Source organism: Meleagris gallopavo, chromosome 1 (genome assembly GCF_000146605.3).
Source record: "Meleagris gallopavo isolate NT-WF06-2002-E0010 breed Aviagen turkey brand Nicholas breeding stock chromosome 1, Turkey_5.1, whole genome shotgun sequence".
Lineage (NCBI taxonomy): Eukaryota > Metazoa > Chordata > Aves > Galliformes > Phasianidae > Meleagris > Meleagris gallopavo.
In genome coordinates, this window is record NC_015011.2 from 183198015 (window position 1) to 183224945 (window position 26931).

A 26931-nucleotide genomic window follows, 5' to 3' on the forward strand; every position below is an offset into this window, starting at 1 on the left:
TGTGCCATTCTCCATGGTTTTATCTTCAGATGCACAACTCACCTGAGTTCAAGGCTGATATCCCTGAGTGGGGTTTCTACAACACCAGGTCCCTGCAGATACTTCCTTTATGGGCTCATAAACCTCAGGGCTGGGCTGGTTGGTGGCAGATCCCATTTCGGTGCCGGTTTGGATGAGGTCTATCACGTGGAGCAAAATTACCACCCAGTTGTGCTTCAGTGACAGCTGCTGGCAGGGCTGGGACAGGTGGGAGTGTGGGGCAAGGGTTTTCTAGTTGAGATAAGGCACTGGACTCTGAGCTGGAGATACCAAAGAGAGGGCAAACTGCAGCACAGAGGGCTTTGAGTCTGCCCCCAGAAGGAAGAGCAGGATGCAAAACCACGCTGTTGTTTTTGGGAAGGAAACAAGAGTATTTGACAGCATGAGAGGGAATGGCCTCAAGTTGCACCAGGGGAGGTTCAGGTTGGATATTACAAAAAATTTTTAATTGGAAGGGGTGGTAATGGATTGGAAAAGGCTGCCCAGGGAGTAGTGGAGTCACCATTCCTGGAGGTTTTCAAGAACTGAGGGATGAGGGATGTGACGCTGAGGGATGTGGTCAGTGGGCATGGTGGGGTGGGTTGGGGTTGGACTTGGGGATCTTAGAGGTCTTTTCCAGCCTTACTGAGTCTATGATTCCTTGATCGACTCCATCTGAGTTTTAGCTCCAAGACAGCCTGCACTAAAACCATCTGCTTCTGCATTCATCGCATACCTTGTGGTTCCTTCACTTCTTTGATATTCTAACTCTGGAGGAAAATGATGGTACTGTGGGATCTAGTGCTATCTAGGAATTATCAGTACTGCTTTTACAGTGGAAGTGTTTCAATGCCCTCTGCCTGCTCTGAAACCCATCAGGTTTCAGAGCAAATCAGGCTGTTTATCTCTGTGACCCATCATCTAACTGAGAGTTAATCTCTGCAGTAACTTGGACTGCCTAAAAGACACCGGATTGTCATTTCTGCCCTCTCCTTCCCATCTTTATGGCACTTTGCTGAGTCTGCTGTTGAGGGACCTTTGGATCCGTCTCTTCATCCGACAAGAAAAACCCCAGTGTAAGAGATGACGGATGACATTGGTGGTGTTTCTGGCATTCCTCTGGTGCTGGGGAGATTTTTTTTTGGCCTCTTGTGCAGCAAAGAGGGACATGGTTTAGGGACACGGTCAGTGGGCATGGTGGTGATGTGCTGGGGTTGGACTTGATCTTAGCAGTCTTTTCCAACCTTAATGATTCTATGATACTACGAAAGAGCTGTGCAGGAGAAGGAGGAGCTGTGTAAGGTGAGCTGTGCTGCCTGAGAAACTTCACAGCTGCCTCCCCTGCGGCGACGGCAAGTTGGAAGTTACAAAATTCAACCGCACAAAATGCTTTTGTTATGCTGATCTGCCCCTCACCCCCTTCCAAAGGGAGTTATGTCTCTAATAGGATTAAGTTATTAAAGTCCCCAAAACACGGGGAAAAATAAATAAATAAATAAAAAAGCACTGTGTCTGGAGCTGTTCAGAAATGGTGTGCAGCAGATTTCTGCCTGAGGCTTGCAGATGCAGGAAACGCTCTCCCAGAGGATGCTGAGGATCAGCGCTGATGCATCCTTGCCCAAATATTTGGGATATTTCCTCGAACCCCATCCTACAGTCACCCCATTCTGCTGGAGCAGCATTTTAGCACCAGGCTCTCACATTCTGGGAGAATTCTGCATGGGATGAACCTAACCTGGACTCACCTAATTTCTCTCAGAGCTGTGCGGTGAGCGGCTGCCCACGTCCCGTGATGGGATTTGAATTCTCCCAGCCTTCAGGACTGAATTTATTAAGCCTCACGTGGCCCCTCCTACCGTGGGAGGGACGGCTCTGCAGCCTCTCTAATGCTGGGTGTCACAGAGCCGTGCCACCATTTGGGACCAGGAGTGTCACGAGCAAAGGACACCATCACCCAAGTCTGGCAGAGAGCAGGAATACCCCTCCACGTGCACCCTGCTGAGGTGAGCTCCTTCCAGCATCCTCATTCTAAAGTTGTTCTTTGGTGAAATGCATCCCTCCAAATCATCCCCGCCTGCCCTAAAAGTTAGCACCGCAGCGGGGGGATTTTGATGACTTTTCTTTAATTCTTCAGAGTTTTGGGAGCGTTGTTTGGCATCCAGCAGTGGTGCGACCGAACCGTTTTCTGCACGGGTAGAGAAAACAAAGCCTGAAAAGGTGGAGAATGGGGACAATCGATAACAAAGGGGGAGCGAAGGGGATTATTGCAATTTGGGGGGTTTCTGGTGGCTTTCTGGGGAGGAAAAGGCTTTAAGCAGCCTGGCTTCTCTCTCAGATGAGTTTGCTGTGAGCTGTGGAGAGGCGGAAAGGAGCTGGGATGAGGTATGAGCAGTGGGTGGCCGTGGGGCTGGAGGGAGGGAAGCGGCGGGCGAGCATTCCTAATGCCTCTCGGATAAAGGGCTGTTTCCATAGGAATCGGGAGAAAGGAGCCTCTCTCTTTCTTCCCATGGCGTGTGAACAGGGAGGTCGTCCCGGGAACAAGTAAGCCGTGGAAGGGGAACATCTGGGAACAGCTGCAAATAATCACGACCCATTCAGGGAGGCTGAGAGTGGGCAGTGGCACTCAGGTCTGACGCATCCCTCGTGTCCCTTGGGTGGGCAACGGTGTCCATTGCCCAGGCTGGGAGCCTTGACCTAGGGTTGGCTGTGCAGGTGTACATCTAGAAGGAGAGTGTCTTGGTGAGCTGTTGTAAACCTGGGGACCAGCACTGAGCCAAGTTCGGGTTGGATAATGTGTGTTTGAGTTGGATAATGCAGGTTTGGATTGGATAATGCGGGTTCTGGTTGGCTGGAAGTCCAGTCTATAGTGTACATCTCTTGATTCCTTCTCCTTACTTTGGGATTCCTGCTCTCCCAGTGGGGTCTCTCTGCATTCATCCTCCGGCACAAAACTCCAGGTGGAAGGGCAAGAGAGATTGGAGGTAATTTCCTACAGCTGCTCAAAGTGTTTAGCTACATTTCACTAAAGAAAATGCAGAAAGTGCTGTGGGACCAGCTGGATTTTAATTAAAAAAACCTCTCTGGATGTAAAAGGAGCCAAAGCCTCTTCCTTTCCAACTTTGCTATTGAAATGTTTAGAAGATGCATGAGATTTCTAGGGAACTTTGAAAACTTTGATGAGAAACCACAAGCTGGATTCCACGAGCAGCCCTGTGACTTTCTTATAGCATGGCATCGGACTCAGGAGGTGACTGGGGGGGTCTTGTGGTCTTTATGTGCCATTGGGGTGATGAAAATGCAGCTCTTTAGACTCAGTGGCAGCTTGTTGCAGCACTACCTGTGTGCAAATGGGTGCTTAGTGTGATAAAAACACAACTGTAACAGAAAACATGGATTTTCCAAGTTTGTAGCCCTTTGGCAGTAAGTTTTGCTAACACTTGTTGCTGTCTGGCAGTGGGTTCAGGAGGCAATGCATCGGCTGAGAGATGAAGCAAATCCCACCCCATGGCCAAGAGACCACTTGGCAGCTTTGCATGGGAGACATGAGGGGTTTGGACTAATCTATAAACAGGAAAAGAAGTTGGCAAGATCCTATGAGCTCCAGGTCTCAACAGGAAGAAGGAAAGGGAGGTGACATGGACAGAATAGCGTGGAGATGGTACTTTTGATGTACCCTGGACCATTTTGGGGATGCCCCATCCTTGGAGGTGTTCAAGGCCAGGCTGGATGGGGCCCTGGGCAGCCCGATTTAATGCTTGGCAATCCTGTCCATGGCAGGGGGTTAGAAATAGATGGTCTCTGAGGTTCCTTCCAACTCAAACTATTCTATAGTTCTATGATTCTATGCTTTTGCACCAGCCTGAGCTTGGGCTTGGCTCCACATTTCAGCCTCTGTTCCAGCTTTGGACACCTCACACAAGGGAGCACCTGCAGGTCCTCATCTCTTCAGCATCTCATCCTCACCTCATCCTTCATGTGCTGGCTTTCTGGTGGCTGAGGGTTTGTTGTTTGGTGACATCCCTTGTTGTAGAGAAGGTGGTCTTGGTCCTTGTTCCCTGCAACTCCTCACCAGCAGAACATTGGCATCTGTGGCATTTCATCTTTTCTTTGTACCCTCCAGGAAAAAAAGAGGGAAGGAGAGTCCTTAGAGGGCTGAGCAGTCATCATTCCTGGAGGTTTTCAAGAAGAGCATGGATGTCACATTGAGTGACATGATCAAGAGCAGTCACAGACAGCATTTGATGGTTGGACTAGATGATCTTATTGGTCATTCCAACCTTCACGATTCTATGATTCTATGACCTTATCCTACCGAGATCCTGGCCTCATACCAGTCCTTCTCTCCTGCCCCTAATTGCCCTATAGGCCTTTGTGATGTCCACAGGTGCTGTGTTAAGCATGATGAGGACCTGCTCTAAGGGTCTGGATGGATTCTCCATCCTCCCAGCTCACATCCTCTCTGGTGCTTGGGTGGTTGTGGTCTAGGTAGTACATATGATGCTGTAGGAAGAGAGATGAGGAACCTTGTCCTTCAGCTTCTCATCAATGGAGTCTCATTGCTTGTGTAGAAATGTTTTGAGTCAGGATTGGAGCACGATCCTGGCTGGTCCCTTCCTGCTCCTAATCCTGGACTTGTTTTGGAAAGCCTCCAGAGTTTGAGAAATAAAAGGCACTTTAGAAAAGGAGAGGGGGGAGTGGGATGGAGTCGGCAGAATTGGCAAGAGCAATTGCTTTTTAAACGACTGCCTATTTCTTAAGATGTACTTGCTACTGATTAACCTTTGCTCTGTGATTGCTTTAATTGATTCATGCCTTAAGGCAGTCGGAAAGGTTCTCTGGGGTCACCAGGCTCTCTCCTGAGTGCTCTGTTTCCCTGAAAAGTTTTTAACACTTTCTAGTTGGGTGAAACCCAGTTGTGCAAGTAATGTTGGTGAGTGGCACCAAACCATTTTGCTTTTCCTTCCCCCAAATTATCCAACCCCCACTTCAGGTTTCACCCCTGTGACTTCTTCCTTCCCTCTGCTGCTGTCAGACCACACCTATCCCACCCCTCCTCTTGTGTTACTGTGAATGTTGTTTGGAAGGATACATATTTTGGCCATTCTGTGAATATGAGGCTCTACAACAGGGCGAAGTCCATCATGTGCCTGGTAGTGCCTGGCTCTCCCAGATCCTGGGAAACACTTTCCTTATCTCATCAGCTGATGTCTGACTGACTACTCTGAGCTTTTCTAAGGGGTGGTCTTCTATGTAGCAGTGCCCTTTGGTGCCTGAGTGTCATAGCTATATAAAGACAACTCACGAAGCCCAGGGTGCAGATGGTCCTTTGAGGTGTGTTGAGATTGGCTTGTAGAGTTTGAGTAATGAAAGCGCCTTCATCTTGGGCTGGATTCATGCTATAGCACTCAATGAACAGATCACCCACAGCTCCATCAGGTGCTCAGAGCCCATCCAGCCTGACCTTGAGTGCAGGGATGTGGCACCCATCACCTCTCTGGGCAACCTGATGGGGAACTAGAACGTGGATCTTCAGTGTCAGACAATTCTTTCACTCCAAAGTTCATTCAAAACTTTACTGAGATACAAAGGTGCAGTAGTGTTTAATGAGCTAGAAAGAGTTTTGCTCTGGAAACAGCAGAGCTGCACCTTAGCAGCATAAGAATGGACCAGCCTTGATGCATAGAGATGCTGTAAAAGAGAAAGCTCATGGAAACCATCCCTTCCTTGCAGGGGTGTTTTGCTCCAAGCCTATTAACTCCAGCAGCCTGGGGAGGGCTGGTACTGGGGGTTTTGGAAAAATGACCGTCCAGGGGCCCCATCCTTTGTCCAGGCTGAATAGCACTCTGCAGAGCTGCCGACAGAGGTATGTGATCTGCAGACCTCTTTTCTTCCTCCCTTTTGGCCGGCAGACAAAGTCTTCCCTTGGAGATGGTGCTGGCGGCAACGTGCTGCCCTCAGTGGGGCCGGAGCTGGGGGGAAGCAGAGGGTCCCTCATGCTGTGTCCCAATCTTATCGTCATCCCTCAGCAGCACAGCACAAAGAGCAGCTCAGGAATTCACAGGAGCAGGGAGGGAGCTGAGCCAGGACATGCTGAACTGCACAAAGTGGGATTTATCTTCAAAGAAATGTTTCCCTCCTTTCTGAGCTCCTTTTTTAAAAAAAAGAATTTTCTTCCAAGAAATTCGTCCCTCCTCCTTTCTCCAAGCACTTGGCAGGGTTTGAGCTATGGGAGCACTTTTTTGCCATCCCACAGTTGCTGTTCAGTGTGGGAGAGAGACTTCTTAGAAAGCTGAAAGCCACCTGGGGCAAAGACCAGGGCTGAGCTCTGTGTGTTCCATGAGCTGAACAGAGCTGAATCCTGCATGGGCAGGACATGGAGCAAAGCCACCACTGCCAGCGACACACGGCCATGAGAAACTGTGGATTCCCCATCCTTGGCAGATTGCTCAAGGGTGGATTGGATGGGGTTTTGGGCAACCTGGTCTGAAGGGAGGTGTCCCTGCCTATGGGGGGTTGGGAGGCTGGATGGGCTTTGAGTTCTCTTCTAACTCAAACCATTCTGTTATTCTATGTTAAGCCAAACTTTTAAATCAGTTATATGAAGGAGCTCAGGGTCAAAATCAGAGGAAAGGAACAGCTGGTGGCCCACCAACAGGGCCAAAGCAGCTCTTGTGTTCCACTGATCTCTGTGCGGTGGATCCATGCTTTGGCTGTTTTGGGATGTTTTGGGGCTGGCCACCAATCTGTTAATATTGCAAGGTCTTTGTAAGCCCTCGGTCTAAACAGCTTCTGATTTGTAATGCATTTTGTGCCTAATTTAACGATACTGTGCTATTGTTGTTTGCCTGGTTGTTGATCTAGATCATCTGGGCTGCTCTCCATGGCTCATATTCCCGGTGTATAAAGCAAAGCTGTAACTTTGAGCATCTCCAGATTTCCTGAGAAGTTTACAGGAAAGACCAAGTGGTGATGGTCTCCCGCCACGCAAAGGAAATGTATGTGCTATAGAATACTCTTCACTACTCTACGTGATAAATGCTCTATGCACCTAGTGGGATGGGAGGTTCAACTCCCACCCCAAGCTCTGGTCTAGCAGATAACAACCTCCTTAGGGTCCTGATCCCAAATCTGATGGTTTATCACATTTATAGGGCACTTCGGGATAATCCCATTAATGAATCAGCATTAATAGAAGCTTTAACGTCACACATTTCCTTCCTCACTTGGAGCAATCAAATTCTTTCTGTCCTTGCTCATCTACTCACACTCCAGCATTGCATGCGACTCTTCAGCTGCTTGGATGGGAATTTCTCAACCCTTTTGCTTTCTGTGGCTGTGTATTCAAAAAGCCTGGAAGGAATTTTTGGGAACATGATCCCAAGTGTTGATGCAAGTGGAGTCCTTTACCACACAGCCCTGGTTTAGAGAATGGGTCTGCCCTGTGCTACTACACCTAATCTTGTGCTTTCATAGACCCAGTTAGCTCTCTCTACAATATAACTTATCTACCCTTCTCTAGGATCTATATAATATGACATCTGCTTGGATGCAAGAAAACATTAATAAAGTAATTACTGCTTCTACTAAAGTAATTACTCTTTCCATTTGGAAAAAAATCAACTGCTTTACGTTTTTCCTGTGTTGTCTTTTCATATTGGGCTTTTCTGCAGTAGTACTGCATGTGTCACATGAGTGGGACCTGCCCCTGGATCAGAGCTTTTTTGTCCTGAGAGCTGTGTGAATACCCTGGGAAAGCAGGTCCTGAAAAGCATTTTTAGACACATAGCCATTTCATATAGGGGAATATAAATGTTTTTTATATATATATATATATATATATATATATATATATATATATATTATTTTGAGAGAAAGAGCTCTGATGTGTCATATCTTTTCAGGCCCTTCCATGGCTAAACTGGGTCCTACCCACCACATTTTTGTGCATGGGAAACTATGGGGAAAAAGAAAAAGTTAAGGTATAAAAATCTCCTGTGCTCAGGTCAGTGGTTGTTCTAAGATTTGAAGACTTCTTTGCTGTCTTCAGCCAGAATTTCCTCTCCTGTTATCATCAATAAAATTGACAGTAATTACTACTGCTTTGGGCTTGGAGAATACCTTGAGATGGACACAGGTTTTGTCCTCTTGCTGTTGGAGCATCACTTCCTTGGAGCAGTGAGTCCCATGGCAGGGGCTGGTGCCCTTCCTGCTCATCCCTACCTGAACCCACGGGGTTGGAGGTTGTGCCTTTGTCCTGCAGGCTGTGGGGACTGAGGCTGGTGTGGGCTGGAGGCCACTAAGATGGACTGATGGCTCTTGGTGGCTACCTTCACTTGAGAAGTGCCATGGAAGTTTCTGGAAGGACAGTTGGGACTCCCTGGAGAGCAGATGGGGAGATGGAAGCTTCTAGAAGGAGGGTTGGTAGGCAGGCCTGGAAAGTCCATTTCCAGATGAACAGCAGAGTGATCTGGGTGGACCTCTTTATAAGGAAGCTATCAGTCAAAAATAATTAAAACCCAGGCCCTAGGGTGTGAATTACCTTCTATTCTCCCTCAAAAGAAACTTCCCCAAACTGACACCATCCCTGTACGTGCCAGTCTCATATCTTCATTTCTTGCAAAAGAAGAGACTCAGGCGGTGTGTCAACCTTTGCTGAACCGAAGTCACACTTTTTGGTAAGTTTCCATCTAATAAGGGACAGGAATGCACATGGGTCCAGCCAAAGAGGTGGCATTTGTGAAAAGTCTTTCTTCAACCCTTCCCTTCCCTTCCCTTCCCTTCCCTTCCCTTCCCTTCCACTACATTCTTCCTCTTTCTTCTTCCTCTTCTATTTTTTTAAGCTACTATTCCCTGGCTTTTTCCTCATTTTGCTCCTAGCAGGCAAGGGAAAATCTATTGTAACACCATGCGACCCTTTTGCAAACATGATGATTTCCCCTTGCTTGTTTCCACACAAAACTGAAAGCATTTGTACAGAATCCATTGCAAATGCTCTGAGGTTTGGCCAATAATTTCCTGGGCATGCATTTGTTAACGCCGCCCATAAAGTGCTTTGAAGATGAAGCAAAACAGCTGTAATTTCTAATGGTGGTGATTATGATAGATTATGATTAAATGAGGCTTCTGCAACTGATTGTGAACAATGAGTCATCCCCAGGGAATGAATACTGGGGACACATGTGCTCCAAACACAAGAACATGTTGAGAGAGGTTCCCTGCAGGAATATGGAGACTGAACAATTCTGGGGGGATGTAGAGGTAGAGTGTTTGTGCTTTGTGCAAAAACGTGATTCAGCTTTGTACTGTTATTTCCTATGATGGTTCCTCCAGAATAGAGTTCAAAAAATCCTATGCAACCCCAAGAGATGCAAAGATTCGTCTGTATTTGCAGGTTAACTTGTTTGAAGCAGACTTGATTGTTTGTGGTGATATATTATGAATTGCAGGGCATTAACCTAGGTGGAAACCTCCACATAGCTTTGAAAACCACAGCAGAAGTGTACAACAGCACATTAAATGAATGAAAAAATGAAAAAGATATTGTTCTGGTGGCCAGAGGAACAATTATTCCTCATTAACCCCTTCTACTTTTGATTCACATTACTTCCCCTGGTAAGCCCAATCGTTTCAAAAAGATGAGAGGTAATGGCATTTAATTAGCACCAGGGGAAGCTCAGGTTGGATATTAGGGAACATTTCTTCTCAGAAAGAGTGGTGAGGCATTGGAACAGGCTGCCCAAAGAGGTGGTGAAGTCACTGTCCCTGGAGGTGTTCAAGAAGAATGGATGTCACATTGAGTGACATGGGTTAGAGGTATTGTGCTGATGGGTCGACAGTAGGATTAGGTGATCTTAGTGGTCTTTCCAACCTTAATAATTCTATGATTCTATGGTTTCTTTGCACTAAGGACTGTGATCTTCTGCTTTGATCCAGTTGCTATTCAACCCATGAGAAATTTATTCTGAGCTGCACATACTGGGATCCCACACAGAAGGAAAGTGTAATTAGGGCTTATGTAGAAACTGTTGAAAGTCTTAGTGATAAATTTTAATTATTACCTGCCAGGAAAGGAAAGGATAGAGAGTATATCCATATCACCGGGAGATTATGACTAGTCATGTTTTATACAAAATTTCTTCTTTTCCTATGTAAAACCTCCTAAATTCTCCGAAAAGAAACTGGAAGAAGATGGCCGTAAAAGAAGAGGTAATCTAGGGCTGTGATCCAGATCCTTAGGGTAGAAATGGAGATTCAGCTATGCTCTTTGCTGAGATCTTCTGACTGATGTGTGCAGCTTGTGGTGATGGTGACCAGCCAGCAGCATCCTGCAGGCTGTTTTTTCTCCTTACAATCTGTTGGTGTGATGCAGTTGGAGACTCCCAGGTGGAAGGGCAGGATGTGATGCTCCTGGAGAGTGGTGGGGGTGGCACTGGGGGGGGTCTTTGCTGTCATCTGCACCTTCATGCAAAGGACTGTGGGTGTTGGGAAGGCTCAGCTCGAGCTTGGGGCATGTCCCTGCCTTGGCATGAAATTCATTTTCTCTCCAAATCGCTTATAGATGGCAGTAAGATCAATAAAATACAAGGAAAGACAAAGAAAGATGGGGAAGGAAAGGAACAGAAAGGAAAAAGGGTAGGAGAGGAGAGGAGAGGAGAGGAGAGGAGAGGAGAGGAGAGGAGAGGAGAGGAAAAGGGAAACGAGGGGAGGAGGGGAAAAGATATATAGGAAATAAATGCAAAGATCCTCTCCTTGCTCGTACTCTTGACTCCCAAGCAACTCTTCTGCAGTGCCTTTGCATTTGGGTCATGCAGAGTGTTTCCCATTTTTTTTTTTTTTTCCCCATCTCCTCCCTCCACCACTCCTGGATGATTTCTCATACTTTTCCTCACTCTCTGTCAAGCAGTGAGAACAGGGCAGCCCTGATCCACTGCCTGCAGTTGTGGGGACCCTTATCAGTGATCAAACAACATCTGTTTGCTAGAGAAAGACCTGAGGTCTCCTGGGCATGTAGAGCTGGAAAACATATGTTACAGCTTTCACAGCTCACTTACTAAGCTCTAAACCTTGCTCTCCTACTGATGTATATTTTCCTGCTTGCTCTTTACTCCTTTGTCTTTCCCAGTGAATGGGTTTAGGGTTTGCTGTCACCCCTCTCCTGTACCTTTGCCTGGTGGGGATGAGCACAGTTGCAGACAGCCTCTGAGTTTTAGGAGCACTGCTTCAAATCTCAATGCAAGTGCTGTGAAGCCTCTTGTTATCTGCTAGTAATGACTGAGCTGCTCCAGATCCTATCAATGACTTCTGGACTCTGCCATATGTTGCAATGCTGTTTGCCCTTTAGCTGGTTGCTCGGTCCAGAAGCAGGGACATTATCTTTATTAGGATCAGATGCTTGTGAATTTTGTGTTTGATGTGATCTGAGGCATTGCAGATTCAGACAGACCTTGGAAGAGATGTTCTCATGGCTTCTGAATGCCATACGACAATTGTAAGACTGTAGGCAAGGATGGAGGGTCATGGGAGAATGTCAGCCGTATCTCCTAGATGGTCCTTGTTGGAGAGAAAGAATGCTCCTTATAAACAGCTCCAGAGGTTCATATTCCATGGTGTAGATTCATAAGCTTAAGCTTCCTAAGTGTTATTTCCTGAAGGCTGGCAAGGGATGGGTGCCACCAGGACATTATTTGCGGATGCAGCCCTGTGACAAGATGAACCCTTTGAACACTGAGGGCTCTGAGGTCTGAATGTGGAATCCCCAAGCTGGCATCCTCACATCATCTCATGCTAAAAGGTCAAGATCACAGAATCACAGAATATCCCAAGTTGGAAGGGACCCATAAGGATGACTGAGTCCAATTCCTACAGATGAAACCAAGATGACACCTTGGTTGGTTTATCTGTGGTAAAGACAGGAGCTCTGTGAAAGGCTCCTTGCTGAATGTTTCCCATTACGTGGGATTTTGTGCTCACTCTTTCCAAGAACTCCATAGAGACAGCAGTCATCCAGACAGTTGTGAAATACATAACAGAGGAAAAATTTAAACTGCTCTCTGTATCTCGCACGAATAGGTCATGAGGTAGTGGGCTTAAGCTGTAACACAGGAAGCTAGACATTGAAAAAACCTTTGAAAGGTAAAACTGGTTCAGATGGGATTAGCATGTCTAGGGAGCTAGTGGTACCTCCATCCTGTGGCAATTTTTATGAGAAAGATAGACTACCACAAAGATTTAACATCCAGCCAACCAAATGGAGAGAACAGTGTGTCAAGTCCCTGCAATTTGTTTTCCTGTCAAGTCCTATGCACTCATAGGCAAATATTGATGTGTGAACCTCATGCACGCATCAGGAATGCAATAGCAAATCGTAAGATCTTCTGACAGAAAAACAGATGATTTTGATTGAGTGTCTTCATCCCTGTTGCTGAAGGAGAAGGATGAAGGCTTGAATAAAGGGCTGGGGAAGAACAAGTGCTGTGAATGGGAAAACTGTGGTCTAGGGATCCTCAAAGAAAGATGTTAGTGAACTTTTAGGAGTGGCTTGATCCCATCATATCCAACAGTATGGGGTTGTCCCTGACTGTCCTGAATGGCCTCTGCCTCAGGAAGACATTCAGAGCATGGCACACCTGGGCACACTTCAATTAGCAGTGGTCCAAACTGACAACTCTTGTGTCTCATTTAATCACAGGGTCATTAAGGTTGGAAAAAACCTCTAAGATCACCAAGACCAACCCATCCCACCATTCCCACTGACCATGTCCCTATGTGCCACATCTCCAGGGTTGCTGAACACCTCCAGGGACACCTCCCAGGGCAGCCTGCTCTTTTGGAGAAGAAACTTTTCCTAATATCCAGTATCTATCCCTTCTCATTTGTGCCCAAGCTGATGATAGACATTTGGAAAATCTAACAGGGATGCAGCATTTCAGTGTTAAGTTGCATCTTGTCTTTTCGTATTATTTATGGCTTCTGCAAACTGATTATAGGTTTTCTGGGGGCAACAAAACACTCTTTAGTGTAACAGAAAAGCACCTCAGGGTATGTTCATGCTCCAAAGAAGTGATGGATGATAGTGCTTCTTTGTAAGACAACACACAAGTATATTTTTCTAAATCTTTCTTCATGTTCCTGATAGTGTCCTGCTGGTCAAATTGCTCTTTTCTGGCACAAACCTCTTTGCTATTTGCTCTCCTACATGACTACATCACTAACAATTTACCACCAAAATCTTTGTTTAAAATCCTGACAGTGAACAGATCTCCCAGGTGTGCAAATTTACAGCTATTCTTCCTAGCCATGAAACACTCTGCCAGGAAAGGTATTTCAGCCAGGAAATAATTTTTCCATAAGGGATCAGTCTGTACAGAGCTGCAGTTTTTCCAGGATAAGAGAGTTGTGAACTGGGAGGGCTTTAGTCCCTTTCCTGCTTGAGCTAGTTAAACTGGTAGGGGGTTGCAGACAGGTCATGGTGCTTTTGAGCTGGTTCCCATGGCTAAGTTGAGGCTCAGGCTCATCTGACATGATTTGGGAAGCTGCATGGAGAGCTTAAGTTAACAATTTCCTTTCCCAGAGCACCCTGCTTAGTCAAAAGGAGGCAGAGGTTCCCTTAGAGGTGATGCAGAGTGCTGGAGTTATAACCAGCAGCATCCACTGCTTGTCACTGACTGCTGGGGGGGCTTGCAACAACCATGCTTTAATTGTAAGCATCTCTATTAAGGATATAACATTAGGGGGATGTCCATACCATACTTTCATGGCAGTCTCGGCATCCTCTTGGGAAAAATTCTGATATGGAAAGCTTACTCCATAAGAAAGACAGGTTGGATGGGGCCTTGGGCAGCCTGATCTGGGGCCTGATGTGGTTGGCAACCTTGCCTGCAGCAGGGGTTGGAACTAGATGATCTTCAAGGTCCCTTCCAATCCAAGCCATTCTATGATTCTACAACTTTAAGGAAAGGAGAGGACAACCACAGTCGTACCATAAGTCTTGGGATCTCATTTCAGGAAGAAGATGAGATAAAGCTATTCAGATGGAAGCCAGTTCCACCAGCCTCAAGAAGATCAAATTTGGGAAGCTGAAGGTGGTACGTCGGCGCTTGCTGCAGAGATATGAGCACCAGCCCTTCATCTCCTGCCTGGCTGGGTTCTACAGCTGCCGATGGAAGCGCTACCAGCGCAGAAGGACCGAGCCTGGGAAATGCTGCTGCAAGACGGTAAATTTGCCCAAAATCAGCACAAACATTGACTTCCATACTGAGACAGGTCAGCCCAAGCTGACAAGCGATTGATGCCACATGTCAAAGGTTGCCCAGTCCAAATGAGGTCTATCAGTGCTCTGGATTTTGGCTTTGAGATCTTGATGTGTTGCTCAGTTTGTCTGTGCCACCATGCAGCAAGCAAATGTGGCAGCAGGGAATGGGCTGGCACCAAATGAGGAGCCAATGAATGGGGGCCATAAGAAAGAAAGTGATGGACCCTTTAGCTGAGTCTGTTGTGAAAAGACAAGGGGAAATAATTTCAAACTAAAAGAGAGGATATTTAGATTGGATGTAAGAAAAAAGTGTTTTTATGATAAGGGTGGTGAAGCACTGGCGCAGATTGCCAGAGAAGTGATGGGTGCCCCATCCTTGGAGACACTCAAGGTCAGGCTGGCTGGAGCTCTGAGCACCTGATGGAGCTGTAGATCATAGGATCATAGAAAATCCCAAGTTAGAAGGGACCCATAAGGGTCATTGAGTCCAAATCCTGGCTGCACATGGGATCACCCAAAAAACAGGCCATATGTGTGAGAGTTTTGTCCAGAGGCTTCTTGAACATCCCCTTGGTGGTCTGAGCCCTCTGAGCGTGGAGAGCATTTGGCTTTCAAATCAGACATGCCCTAATGATCTTTACTACTTAGACTATGGTTTAACCCAATATCTAAACCCAGTGTCTGGGAGTGCTGTCCCAATGTTCCCTGAGCTCTGGCAGCTCGGGGCTGTGCCCACTGCCTCTCCTTTGAGGAGATCCTCCCGCTCCCAGGGCACAAGGTAAGGAATCCCCTCCACGTCAATATTACAGAATCATGGAATGGCTGAGATTGAAGTCACCTCTGGGTCCGTATGGGGGAGGGCTGGCCGCAGTGACAGCGCTCCCACATCATGCCTCTGGAGACCCTCCATTCAGATACTTACACAAATTGATCAGATCCCTCTGAGCCTTGTGTCTTCACAGGCTGAGCAGCCTCAGCTCTCTTGGAGAGGGTCTGGAGGAGGCCATGAATGTGCTCAGATGGCTGGAGCATCTCTCCTGTGAAGAAAGGCTGAGGGAGCTGGGCTTGTTCAGCCTGGAAAAAAGAAGGCTCTGTCTGGAGAGATCTCCTTGTGTCCTTCCAGTACTTGAAGGGAGTTTATACATGAGGGAGGTCCAGCATCAAGACACATGTTTAAGGACAGCCTATAAGTTTTCTCTGATTGTTTTGGAGTAAACAAGGCTCTGAGCAACTGTCCTTCTTCTGCCTTTCTAGCGGGAATGTGTGTTTTTCCCACTGCTTGTTGGAGCTTTCTGCTTTTCTCTGGTCTTCCTGTACATGTGGGGTGAAGCAAAAAATGACTACAATAACTTTGACTGGTAAGTACTGTGTTTTCCTTCTTTTCCACTTCAGTCATGAGCCAAAGATTTGACTCCTTGAAGTCCTATGCCCAGCATTCAAATTGATAGGGGAAATGGTTTCAAACTAAAAGTGAGGAGATTTAGATTGAGTATGAGGAAAAAAGTTTTTTATGACAATGGTAATGAGTCACTGACACAGAGAGTGTGGTGATGCTCCATCCCTGGAAGCACCCAAGGTCAGGATGGATGGGCTCTGAACACTGATGGGGCTGTGGGCGTCCCTGCTCACTGCAGAGTAGTTGACTAGATGGCCTTTAGAGGTCCCTTCCAACTCAAATGACCCTGTGATTCTGTGAAATTGAACAGCACTGCCAGGAGTAAAGAGTTGTGGTGGCTAGCAGCAGAAGCATTGTACCAGCTATCTCAGAGCAAACAGAATTACATGCCCCCCATCTTGAAACAGAGGAATAGTCAGTGAGTCTTTATGCAAATCCTTTCCTTCTGAACTGTGTAGGCAACAGTTACATAAATCTAACACCTAAAATTAGATGCCATCCAGATAGCTCTAATATCAGAGGGAGGAAAGGTGTAATTATGTCATTGACTCTTATGGAGCCTTTGGGTAGGAAGTAAAGCTCCCTCTCTCTTCTTGGGAAATGCCTCTGCAGCTCCTCCAGTGTTCTGACATCTTCTCCTCCAACTATTGTTTCCCTGCAGCCCCTGTGCTAATGTAACACAAATGCTGTTATGAGATTTTATTCCTTTTTAGGTATAACTATGGGAACCTAGGCTTCTGGTTCCTCTGGTCTCTGGTTCTCCTGATAGTGGCTGCAATCCTGTTCATGTACATCACACTGCTTTTGGTGAGTAAAGCTCCTTGCAAGAGTGAATTACGGGCCTACAAAGTAAATATAAGGTTGGCTTTGACGTGTCAGACCAAAGTTCACCCATCATTGGGAGTGGATACTTGGGAAGGACTGGGAACGCAGAGAGCATTTCTGGTACTTTCTCCTCATTTCTGACCATGGAAGAGCAATTTCAGTGCAGAGGTTTCTGAGATAGTTGTAGGTTTGATGCATTCTTTCAATGATACCCCTTTGGTGAATGCGGGAGCTGAAGTTTGTTGCTTTGACAGCAGGGAAGTATGAAGATCTGAGTCACATTGTGATGGTAATGTAAGAACAAGGTTATTCCTCTAACCCTGAACAGAAGTGCTCATTAGGAGAAGAGAAATATCATCACTGGTGTTGCCATGATTCCCTCTGCTTTGCTGGAGAGTTTGTCTCCAGGCAGAGACAACAGACGTGGTGAGAAAGCACTCCTGAATTGTATGCCCAGAGAGGTAATGTCCCTGAGTTCTTCATTTTTCCAAATCTCATTAAATTTTCTCTGGACTTCTGATCTGCTCCTTCCTTTGATTTCTGGAAACCTAGCAAGGGCAAGCATTTCCCAACGGTGCTACCTGCTCAAACTTTTTCCCTGTTGTTTTCCTCAAAGAGAACCCAAAATAAGCACAGATCTACCTCTGTGTTCCAATCTTCTGCATGCAGAGCTCCAGGCAAAGAAATGACTTCAATTCCAAGAACTGTAGTCCATGCTTGATCTCACATCTGCTTCCATTTTGGGATGTCATGTATCCAGGCTGGGTTGATGGCTTTGACTCACCACTATGACCAAAACCACTGGCTTTTATCACCAGTTCCAGTGGATCTGGCTGGATCAGCTCCAAACTTGTGTCTGTGCTTTGTCAGCATCCAAACACCATTGAGTACCCAGACCTTTTTAGAGGAGTTTCATGTCCTTGGCAGCATGGAGGTGATGACTGCAAGCTGAATGAAGTAAAGCCAGAAATGTAGTTGTAAACATGAAATTGGTGTCCTATGGTGTTTGATTCTGTCTTGGTCCCACTGTATAGATAGATCCTCCCAGCATCTTGGTTCTGTCTGATGAGACTAAAAGGGTCTGCTTTCCTCAAGAGGGTGAAGCTTGGAGTTCGTGGGCTATCACCAAACAAGTTCTACAAGAGAAACATTTCAGAAGTGCCTCTGCTCTTGAGACAGCCCCTGCAGTCAGACTGCATTTCCTCCGCCTCACCATGAAGTCACTCACCCAAAACCACTAGGTATTTCTAAAGGCACTTGCCCTGCTTGCTTGTATCATTATGTCAATCATGTAATTTGACATGTAGCATTCAACTGTGATGAGCAGTGGGTGTTGGGAGACACGAGGCCCCATGCCATCAGGGCTGTGATCTAACTTGGAATAGACCCTGAAGAAAAGAGGAGCACAAATAGTGCTCAGCACTACCATCCATGTTCCTGCTATCTCAAAATGTGCAAAGTTTTAGCTTAGATTTTAGGAAGAAATACTTCATTCACAGGGTGGTGAGGCACAGACCTGTTGAGGCTCAAGGCCAGGTTAGGTGGAGCCTGACGTATGGGATGTATTTGCAAATATCAGTGGTTGGAACTGAGTGGGCTTTAGGATTGCTTCCAATCCAAACTGTTCTGTCATACTATGATTCTATGACTAGGGATAGGGATGTGGAGGAGACTGGCAAGTCTGACTCACCAATGCTTGTTCTAACAGGACTTCTTTCAGACGATGCCTTAGCCTGGAAACACACCGTCATCACCATATAATCTTCCCTGTCACAGCATTTAGCCTTGCAGTGTAGCCTGTGATGAACCCTCCAGCACCAAAAACACATAAACACAATGAAACCCTTCTACACCTAAATACTCTTACTGTTGTGGGTGCTGCTCTCATGTTCTGGCTGAGCAGTTCTGGATAGAGACCATCTCCATACCTGTTGGACTTGAAGTCTTCACCCAAACAAAGTTTCCTTGTGATCATAGATTCATCTTTTGATTTGGAAGGGATCTTTGTAACAATCTAGTCCAACTCCTCTGCAATGCACAAGGACACAACTCCATCAGGTGCTCAGAGCCCCATCCAGTCTGACCTTGATGGGGCACCCACTGCCTCTCGGGGCAGCCTCTGCCAGTTCTTCATTACCCTGATTGTAAAGAACTTTTTTCCTTATATCCTTACATTCCTTATACTGATGCTTCACATCACATCAAAAAACTGAGCACACTGCTGGCCTTGTTGGAGTTGAGAGAATTTACAGCAACCAGTAGTGGCTTGTTTCTTTTACCTGTGGGCACTGTATCCTCTTCCTTAACAATGGCATCCAACTAGAACCTGCAGGCCTGCTTCCATGTCCTCATTGGGAACCACTGAAGCAAACATTCTTCAACCCACCAGCTGCTGAACAAAGCACTGCACAATAAAGCAGTGACTGCAAAAATGCTTTCTGCCTGCATACATCAGTGTAATTTTCTTCAGACGATCAGTTTCAATTAATGTAATTGTTACTGCTCCCCAAGACAATTTTCTCATTCCTATTAAAACTAAAAGGTTAAGCTGAGGGGTCTAGCTGCAGGACAATCCAGGTTCAGTGGAGAAGAAAAATCTTTTGTTGTTCAATCTTTTGAACACCAACAGATAATATTTTCCTTTCTGTAGTTCAACCGTGTTCATTGCAAGGGTTTGGGAAAGTCATTTGTGACTGTATAAAGTAAAGTGCTTCAGAAATGCTGTAGCCTCTGCATTCTAAAAAAGGCTAAAAAAAAAGACTCAAAACTGTCCACTGGCACTGAAGTTCAGAAAGGTGGGATGAGGAAACTACTGTCCATCATTTTTCATCATAACTTCTGCCCCAGTCAGAAAAAGGAAGACAGATGTGAGACCCATAACAGTGAATCCAACTCACTTATTAGGGATTATATGCATCAGGGAAGCATGCCTAAGTCACGAGTTGGCTGGTAGATCATAGAATCACAGAATGGCTTGGGTTGGAAGGGATGTAGCTGTATCTCTCCTGCCATGGGCAGGGATGCTGACCCTGGTGGAAGGAGACATTTCCACACTTCTTACTAAAGATAGGAAGATTGCGAGTATTGGATGTAAGACTGAAAGAGCTGATGGGGCTGGCAAGAGGGACCTGGGCTTTAACCTTCATAGTAACAATCAGATATATATCAGTCACCAACACTAGCATGTCCATGAACTTATATTAGACAATCCCAGGATCTGCACGGAAACAGTTTGAAGGTGGGATACCTGCTTGTGTTGGTTGTTCATTTGCCCAAGGAAGTTCCACTTCTGCTGCAAACGTGTGAGACATTGTTAGAGACAGATGGTCCCTTTGGAACAACACATTGGATGGGTCCTGAGACAGCTTTTGAGGATGAAGCTTGAGATGTTAAGCTTCAGGGGTGCATGGAGAACAAAGAAAGCTCAAGCTGACTGTGCCAGAACACACAGGCTATGGATCTTGTCCACAACACATCTGCTCACCAACCCATTAAGATGTGTTCTCCTACAGTACCCAGTGGTACAACTGCAGGAGTTCCTTCTTCACCCTTTGATTGGTGATTATTCTTCTTGAAAACTGATAGCAAACTATTGATTCCATTCATAAAACTGAGCTCTTCCTCCAATGGCATCCCTGGATGTGCTGCATCATTCGTAGGAAGGTTATACTGCAATAACAGGGGAGAGTCTGGTTGAGCACACCCTGTGGAATAAGTGGATGCACATTTGACTTGGATCAAGTCTTTACAACACTGCTTGCAGAAAAGACAAGATTTTGAAAGTGTCTTTATTCTTCGTTTTTCTGAACTGAATTATTTAAATGGGGCTGGCTTAACATCTTCAACAGTAATTCAATTCCCTCCAAACTGTTCCCACGGTTACCCATCATGTACTGGGTGTAGGATTAAATTAAAGGAGTCTAACATGTCAAGAAGTACTTAAAAGCTGATCTGTATTCTCTGCTGTGCTTATCTCACTTCAAATCAGCATCATCCTGGAAAAAGAGTGTATTTGTAGCTGGGTCAGGAAGAGATTACATTCTTTTGTAGTTGGGTTTCAGAACAGACCCAGGGAACTACCAACCTTTCAGCCTTGCTTAAGTGCTGGGGAAGATCATAGAGCAGATCTTCCTGGAAGCTGTGCTAAGGCACATGGAAGAGAAGGAGGTGATATGGGATAACCAACACGGCTTCACCAAGGGGCAGGTCCTCCCTGGCCAACCTTTCTTCTTTTTATGTTGGCATAACTGCTTCAGTGGACAAGGGAAGAACCACTGATGTCATCTCTTTGGATTTAGTAAGGTCAGTGACACAGTCCCCCATAATATCCTTCTCTCTAAATTGGAAAGATATGGATTTGATGGGTGGACTGTTCAATGGACGAGGAAGTGGTTGAGAGATTGTACTCAGAGTGGTGGTCAGTGGCTCAATGTTCAGATGGAGATGAGTGACAATGGTGTCCCTCAGGGGATGGAACTGGGAATGGTGCTTTTCAACATCTCCATCAATGACATCAACATCTGGTGATGCTGCTCCCCAAACTGTCCCTTACAGTCGCTGGGGAGAGTGCTACAGCTATCTGAGCACAGAAGAAAGTTTCCAGCAAAGACATTTGCTGGTTTTCCTCACCTTTTACTTCTCAGTGTTCCAGGCCTTGTGTGTTGTCCCTTGTCCTTACTGGGGTTTGCACTGTGCTTCAAAGGAACCCTCCCCATGTATCCCACCAGGAAAAGGAACATGCCAGCCATAGGGCTGCAGCTGATGACTAGAAATTAACCCAATACAAAGTAGAGGTTTTGAATCTCCAGTGGTAGATGTCCATGTTCTGAGATGTGCCTGTTTGCATTTCTTGTAATTGCTGTCAATATGTGTTCTACTTTGCACTCTGCTCTGTATTTTTATTTATTTATTTATTTATTTATTTTGGTACATTAATTATTCCTTGAGCTATATCCCCCATGGGTGATATGCATCTAAATGACAACAGACACATAAAAAGCGGGCAAGGTTCAGGTCATGGATGCTGGCTCTGGCTATATCCTTTCTGCCAGAGTTTATATTCACAAAGTGTGTGCACCAAAGAGCTCAGCAAAGATGTTGATCCTACAGGGCAGCTTTGTCGTGTGCTTGGGCATTTCAGGAGCATATTTACTGTGGCAATAAACATTTCTCAGCACACAGCTGTCCTGCTAACATCCTCACTGTTCTGCAGCAAGGCATAAAATGACTTTCTGAAGCAAAAATCATTCCAGGACTGCTTCACTAAACAAACTTTATCATCCTATGCCAACTATGCCTTCTTGATTTTCCAGGTCCTAGCAATGTGCTTGCTCGCAGAAGGGCAGCAGCTATACTTGCACTGGAGTCACAAGGTGAGTAGAGTCAGGGCTTCCTGGTAACCCTAATCCATGTTTTAAACATCAAACCTGTGGTGTACTCTTAGTGCAAAACTGCTTAGATTATGGGAGAGACGGAAGGGAAGGAAGAGGTTAATTTCAAGAGGCTTTAGATATCCATGAGAATGATGTTTCCACCTGAGCTGATCACCCCAGGTTCCCTTTGGCTGAGGGAAATGAACTGTCTGAAGATGCAAATCATCCAGCTGGTCACAGGTATCTAAATTAAGATGAGATGAATCACACCTAAACCACCTTTTTTTCCTTGCTGACTGTGAAAGGAGCCTGCAGTGACTCATTCAGATGAGGATGTCTATATTTGACGTGCTCACATGTGGTAGCATAAAGACAAAGGAGGAGTTTGCTGAGGATCGCAGCACAAGCCTCTGCAGGCAGTAGCTGCTTTCTCTCTAGAGCAGAAATGTGTCTTTCTCCAGGCATCCTTTTTGTCTTTGGGAAGTTCTGGAAATGTCACCTGGAGTTCTGAAGGTACAGAAGCAAGCCCTCAGGAATCTGTTGCTACAAAATTGTACATAATCACAGAATCATAGAAATGTTAAGGTTGGAAAGACCATTAAGATCATCTAGTCCAACCATCAACCCATCATCACCATGCCCACGATGTCATTCAATGTGACATCTGCCTTTTTCTTTAAAAACTCCAGGGATGGTTACTCCACCATCTCCCTGGGCAGGGATAAAAGTTACCTTTCTTAAGAAATTCTTGAAAGTTAAGTGAGACATTTCAAAAAGGAGCCCCTAGCCATGCAGTTTAGGGAAGAATGTAACATGATGACAAATTATGCAGTGGAAATAAGTAGTTGAATGGGAAGATACTTGATCCTGCTTCTTCATTTTAGTAATGGAAATAAACATTTTGCTATTGAAAATGGGCTTTCTGAAGAACTAGAAAGAGCAATCTGTGGAAAATATTAGGATGGTATCCTTGAGTGGAAGAGACTGGGGACGGATCGTTAAGATGTTGATGTGTAGGATCTTCCTGAAGTGTGGTTTGGGTCTTGGTCCAGCTATCATGTAGTGCCCAGCAGATAGATGATGTACCAAGAAGAGCATACAATCATAACTGCTTTGGTACCAAACTGGGCAAGTAGTCAAAGAACAGAATGAACTACTCCTCCGTTCAGTTAAAAAATGAATACTCATCTCTGAAGTGTTTGAAGTTGCAGAAGCCCATTGCAAAGCAACTCAGCATTAAAAAAAAATGTGACAATGTGTCTCTGGGTTCAATTCATCACTTGTGAGTTCAGCCAGCTACAGGTAAAGGATTTAATGTTGGATCATATGGGATCTATATACACCAGCTCACAGAGAGATGTCTGTCATTATAAAGCTAGTGGAAAGAGACCACCTCTGGAAATTCCCCTCTTTCTCTATTCATTTTAGAGGAAATCTTGAGGCTGACTCAAGTTGGGTACCAAACTTTTAAAATCAATCTTGTCATAGAGAAAATCCAATTTATAGCACAATCAGTTTGGTTTTAGTCCCACCAGATATTTCTCAACTGATGTGCCCAAGCTCGTACACCCCAAATTTATTGAGTCTGAACTGCTTAAATAAGTCTGACAGGGGAAATGAATTGTATGTCCTATGCAGAAGTACTCAAGCGTATTCATGTTCTCTTTGTCTCCCTAGATTGGGACTTTTCTTGTCCTGGGTTTCTCTATCACAGCAATCTTCATATTGTCTGTACTCTGGGGAGATCAATGGAAAACAGTCCGCCTGTCGTTCCAGGTAAGAGGGACTTGGAGACTGTTTAAGACAAAACAAAACAAAACAAAACAACTAATTTCAAGAAGTATTTTTTGGTATCAACAGAAAATTCCATATGATGAATGTTTTTCACAGGTGTTTTCCTGGCAGTCTATTCAGGTTTGCATAAGCCTTTATTAGGACTTAATAAGTTAATATTTCCTACTGGAAGAAAGGAAGCTAAGACCTGAAGTTTGGTTTTGAGCTATCTGTTTTATATAACATGTTTTGGGAAGTCATAGTGAATCAGAAGAGCTTCATCTGCTGAGAACAAAGCACTGAGGTTCTTAGGGAGTAGGTGGGGAATGCTTGTGCAAGGTGGGACAACCTGTGGGATGCAGGAGGTCAGAGTGCATGGTCACAACTCAGCAGGTCTGAAGGTGGAGGCAAGATCTGCTCCACTGCTGCTTAGTGTTGTAGCACCTGGGTCCCCACATATGCTAGGAGGGAGGAAGTTATAGCATTTGACAACAGAGGTGCCTTGAAGATATTACTCGGATGTATCACCTCTCTCCCACTTATTGTCTGTGAACATTAGGACAGCAATGCAAAGGGACTGCAAGAGGAAGCAGCTGGTAGCCCCAGATTTATTTCAGTTTCTCATAGTCTTTGTGGAAGTCTACAGTTTGGTAATTCTAGGCTAAGATAGTTGCAAAAGTAATTAGAAAATGTTAGCTTCTCCTCTGCACAGACTCCAGGGGAGGAGGAGAAGGGGACAGAAGATCCATGGGGTTCCCCGCAGGTGTTGTTTTTTTTGAGTACTCAGACCCTTTGAGATGCTTCATTTGGCTTCCTGCTGCTGTTCCCAAGGGACGCGCATCTCTTCTAGATCCTATGTCACGTCCTTTAGCCCTGTGTTACTATCTCAGATATCCTGGAAGTCTCAGATGACGCCTTTGTTTACACAACTGAATCCTGCTTCTCATTGAAGGAAGTATCAAGTGTCCAAAGCAGTATAGCATCACACAAAAAAAATCTCTCAATGACTTCTACTTTCTTCAGCCTTTAATTCTTAGAGAATCAGGCATAGGCAGAGCAATAGGAAAGGCTTAGGAAACTCAGGTTTGTTGCCGTTATTTCAAAGACCTAGTTGCATTGGAGATGGCTGTTACCTGAGTAGGATCGGGTTGAATTTGACTGGATTAAAATGGCTGCTCTCTGGAAGATGTTAATGAATTAAGGCATGGTGGTGAAGGTGACTGCCTGCCAAGCCCTCATGGACGAGGACAGCCCTGTACCTTTCAGCTGAATAGAAGAAAGGAGAGCTGCACAGTAAAGCGAGAAGCACTCTGGGGCACCAGCCTGGATGGGGACATACCTTTCTTCCCTGAATTTTGGGGCGATTTGTGGATTCAACCTAGGTGTGGGAGAGAAGAGAAACCACGTGGGAAGGTACTGTCGTGTTGGGGCTTTTTTCCACCTGTATCCGCATTTGATCCTTTATATAAAATCCTTTTCTCTCCTTGCCAGATCACAGCCCCCTATCTCCACATAGGAGCAATAACCATCATGGTCCTCCTCTCCTGGCCCATGGCTCTGCATGCCATCAGAGCAGATAAGAAAGGTATAGTAACTCTGCTTCCCGCTCCCTGTATGACAGAAGATGCATTTCAGTGAGGAAAAACAAATGTGAAGGAGCCTTTACTCCTATATCCACTCTCCAGTTGGACTTGACTTTTAGTTTTTGAGTATTTCAGGGAAGTTTGTAAGGCTTTAACTTGGGTAACGCACTGTCCTGTCTGTCTGTCCATATACATTATTGAGAAAAAGGTAGATGTGACACTTAGGGACACGGTTTAGTGGGCATGGTGGTGATGGGCTGACAATTGGAATTGGTGATCTTAGTGGTCTCTTCCAACCTTCACGATTCTATGATTTCATGATTTGCATACTGACCTGCAGAGTTTTGGCCTCCATCTAGGTAGCTACCAGCCTTGAGGATAAAGAGCTAAGCAGAAATCCCCATATTCTGAGGCATGCATGGAAATTTGGTCAATCAGGAGAAAGCAAGCAATGCCTGACCTTTGCTTGCTGTGCTCAGCTTCATGTCTCAGAAAGTCAATCCAGACTAGAGAATCTTAGGAGAAGCCAATGAAATAGGGGAAAGAACTTTCTGATTGATTGGTAAAGAAATTTGTTTTCCTTACCTGATGTTATTCCAGAGAGAGCTCCAGTCTAACTCTGAGAAGTGTGATTAAGGGCAGGGCAGGAACAACTGCAAAAGAGCCTGGCACTGGGCACTCTTACCTGACCCTTTTCTTCGTATACCTAATTTGTAACAAAACCCACTGACCTCAGACAAAATGCGCTGGTGGGACCAGCCACTGGAGTGTGCAGAGAGATGGTGGTACCTAACCAGATAAATAATGGTCATAGGTATTCATTTCCCAGAGGAACAGTTTCTATCTTTGAGAGAAGGATCACTCTTAAGTAACATGTCAACAGACACCAGAGAAGACTGTAGGTGATGAGTTAGCAGGTTTCTGAGATGCAATGCCCATGCAACCAGGGTCTGTAGGAGCCTGTGTCACGTGGAAGAAGCCACTGACAGCAAGCTGAATGAGCTATGAATGCATTCACCTTAAGGGAATGGAGAACAGCTGAAGGAGAAAGGTTCCTCCTCATTTTTTTCACTGGCAATGAAACTTCAAAATGTTACTTGTTCTTATCTGAGTAAGAAAAAAAATAGCATCCTTCTTTTGAGGACCATTTCTTTATAGCTGGGGGAAACAGCATCGCACCACATCTAAAGAAAAAGAATTTAAGGCTGTGTCTTGCCTGAAGGCATAGTGTGATGTAATTGCAGCACAAAACCCCAGTCCTAACCTAGACAGCCCAAAACCTTCTTTGGCCAGTTTGTTCTCCTGGATTTCATTGTTTGGAGAGACGGTGAAAAGGTGGGGAAAGAAGAGATATTAAAAGGGTTGGGATAAAGCCCAACAGTTTTACTTAGCTGGAGGGCTGTATTAAGTCAAGCTGCAAGGTGAACCCATATGTACCAGATGGATTAACTCTAGCCTTCCTCCTTCGAATTCTTTCAGTTGTTCAGGTGATAATTGTTGGTCCATACCTGGCTATCCTTCTCTTTCTTTTCTTGATACCTCTGGGGATGTACTCTCCTTGCATCAGAGAGGTGGGGACACTTGGACCAAAGCCAGCCCTCATCGGACACCGCGGAGCACCAATGGTAGGTGTGGAGAAGTAGTTGTACATCTCTTCATCTTCTGTATTGCTATCTTTGTCATCATCTTCTTCTTCCTTTTTTTTTTTTTTTT

At 45.4% G+C, this 26931-nt stretch overlaps 1 protein-coding gene and 1 long non-coding RNA gene across 7 annotated transcripts; one reads left to right on the forward strand and one right to left on the reverse strand.

The window, feature by feature from the left end:
* Positions 1-1822: 1822 nt before the first annotated feature.
* Positions 1823-26876, forward strand: LOC100543401 (glycerophosphodiester phosphodiesterase domain-containing protein 5-like). Of its 4 annotated transcripts, XM_010706149.3 has the most exons (10): positions 1823-2021; positions 5749-5881; positions 6880-7013; positions 14023-14231; positions 15524-15627; positions 16379-16472; positions 21803-21862; positions 23540-23638; positions 25127-25220; positions 26698-26876. In XM_010706149.3, the coding sequence occupies exons 4-10, from the start codon at positions 14049-14051 to the stop codon at positions 26859-26861; spliced, it is 798 nt and encodes a 265-aa protein (XP_010704451.1). In that variant the 5' UTR covers positions 1823-2021; positions 5749-5881; positions 6880-7013; positions 14023-14048; the 3' UTR covers positions 26862-26876. The 4 variants fall into 4 exon arrangements, with proteins under 4 accessions (XP_010704451.1, XP_010704450.1, XP_019467860.1 ...); XM_010706148.3 differs by lacking the exons at positions 5749-5881; positions 6880-7013 and having other exon boundaries at positions 1827-2021; XM_019612315.1 differs by lacking the exons at positions 1823-2021; positions 5749-5881; positions 6880-7013 and adding an exon at positions 2157-2235.
* LOC109365498 lies at positions 2121-8453 on the reverse strand. 3 transcript variants are annotated; one of them, XR_002111157.2, is made up of 3 exons: positions 8137-8452; positions 3982-4132; positions 2121-2203 (listed from the first exon to the last, which is right to left on the reverse strand). It is a non-coding gene; the product is annotated as an uncharacterized LOC109365498 (long non-coding RNA). The 3 variants fall into 3 exon arrangements; XR_002111158.2 differs by having other exon boundaries at positions 2154-2227; positions 8137-8453; XR_002111159.2 differs by lacking the exon at positions 2121-2203 and adding an exon at positions 2259-3355 and having other exon boundaries at positions 8137-8453.
* Positions 26877-26931: the final 55 nt, after the last annotated feature.

Excerpts from the sequence above, each read along its gene's own strand:
- LOC100543401 (XM_010706149.3), top strand. The coding sequence starts at position 14,049 with ATGGAAGCCAGTTCCACCAGCCTCAAGAAGATCAAATTTGGGAAGCTG. Across the intron at positions 14,232-15,523 it reads GGAAATGCTGCTGCAAGACG|CGGGAATGTGTGTTTTTCCC; the intron begins GTAAATTTGCCC and ends CTGCCTTTCTAG. Across the intron at positions 21,863-23,539 it reads ACTTGCACTGGAGTCACAAG|ATTGGGACTTTTCTTGTCCT; the intron begins GTGAGTAGAGTC and ends TTGTCTCCCTAG.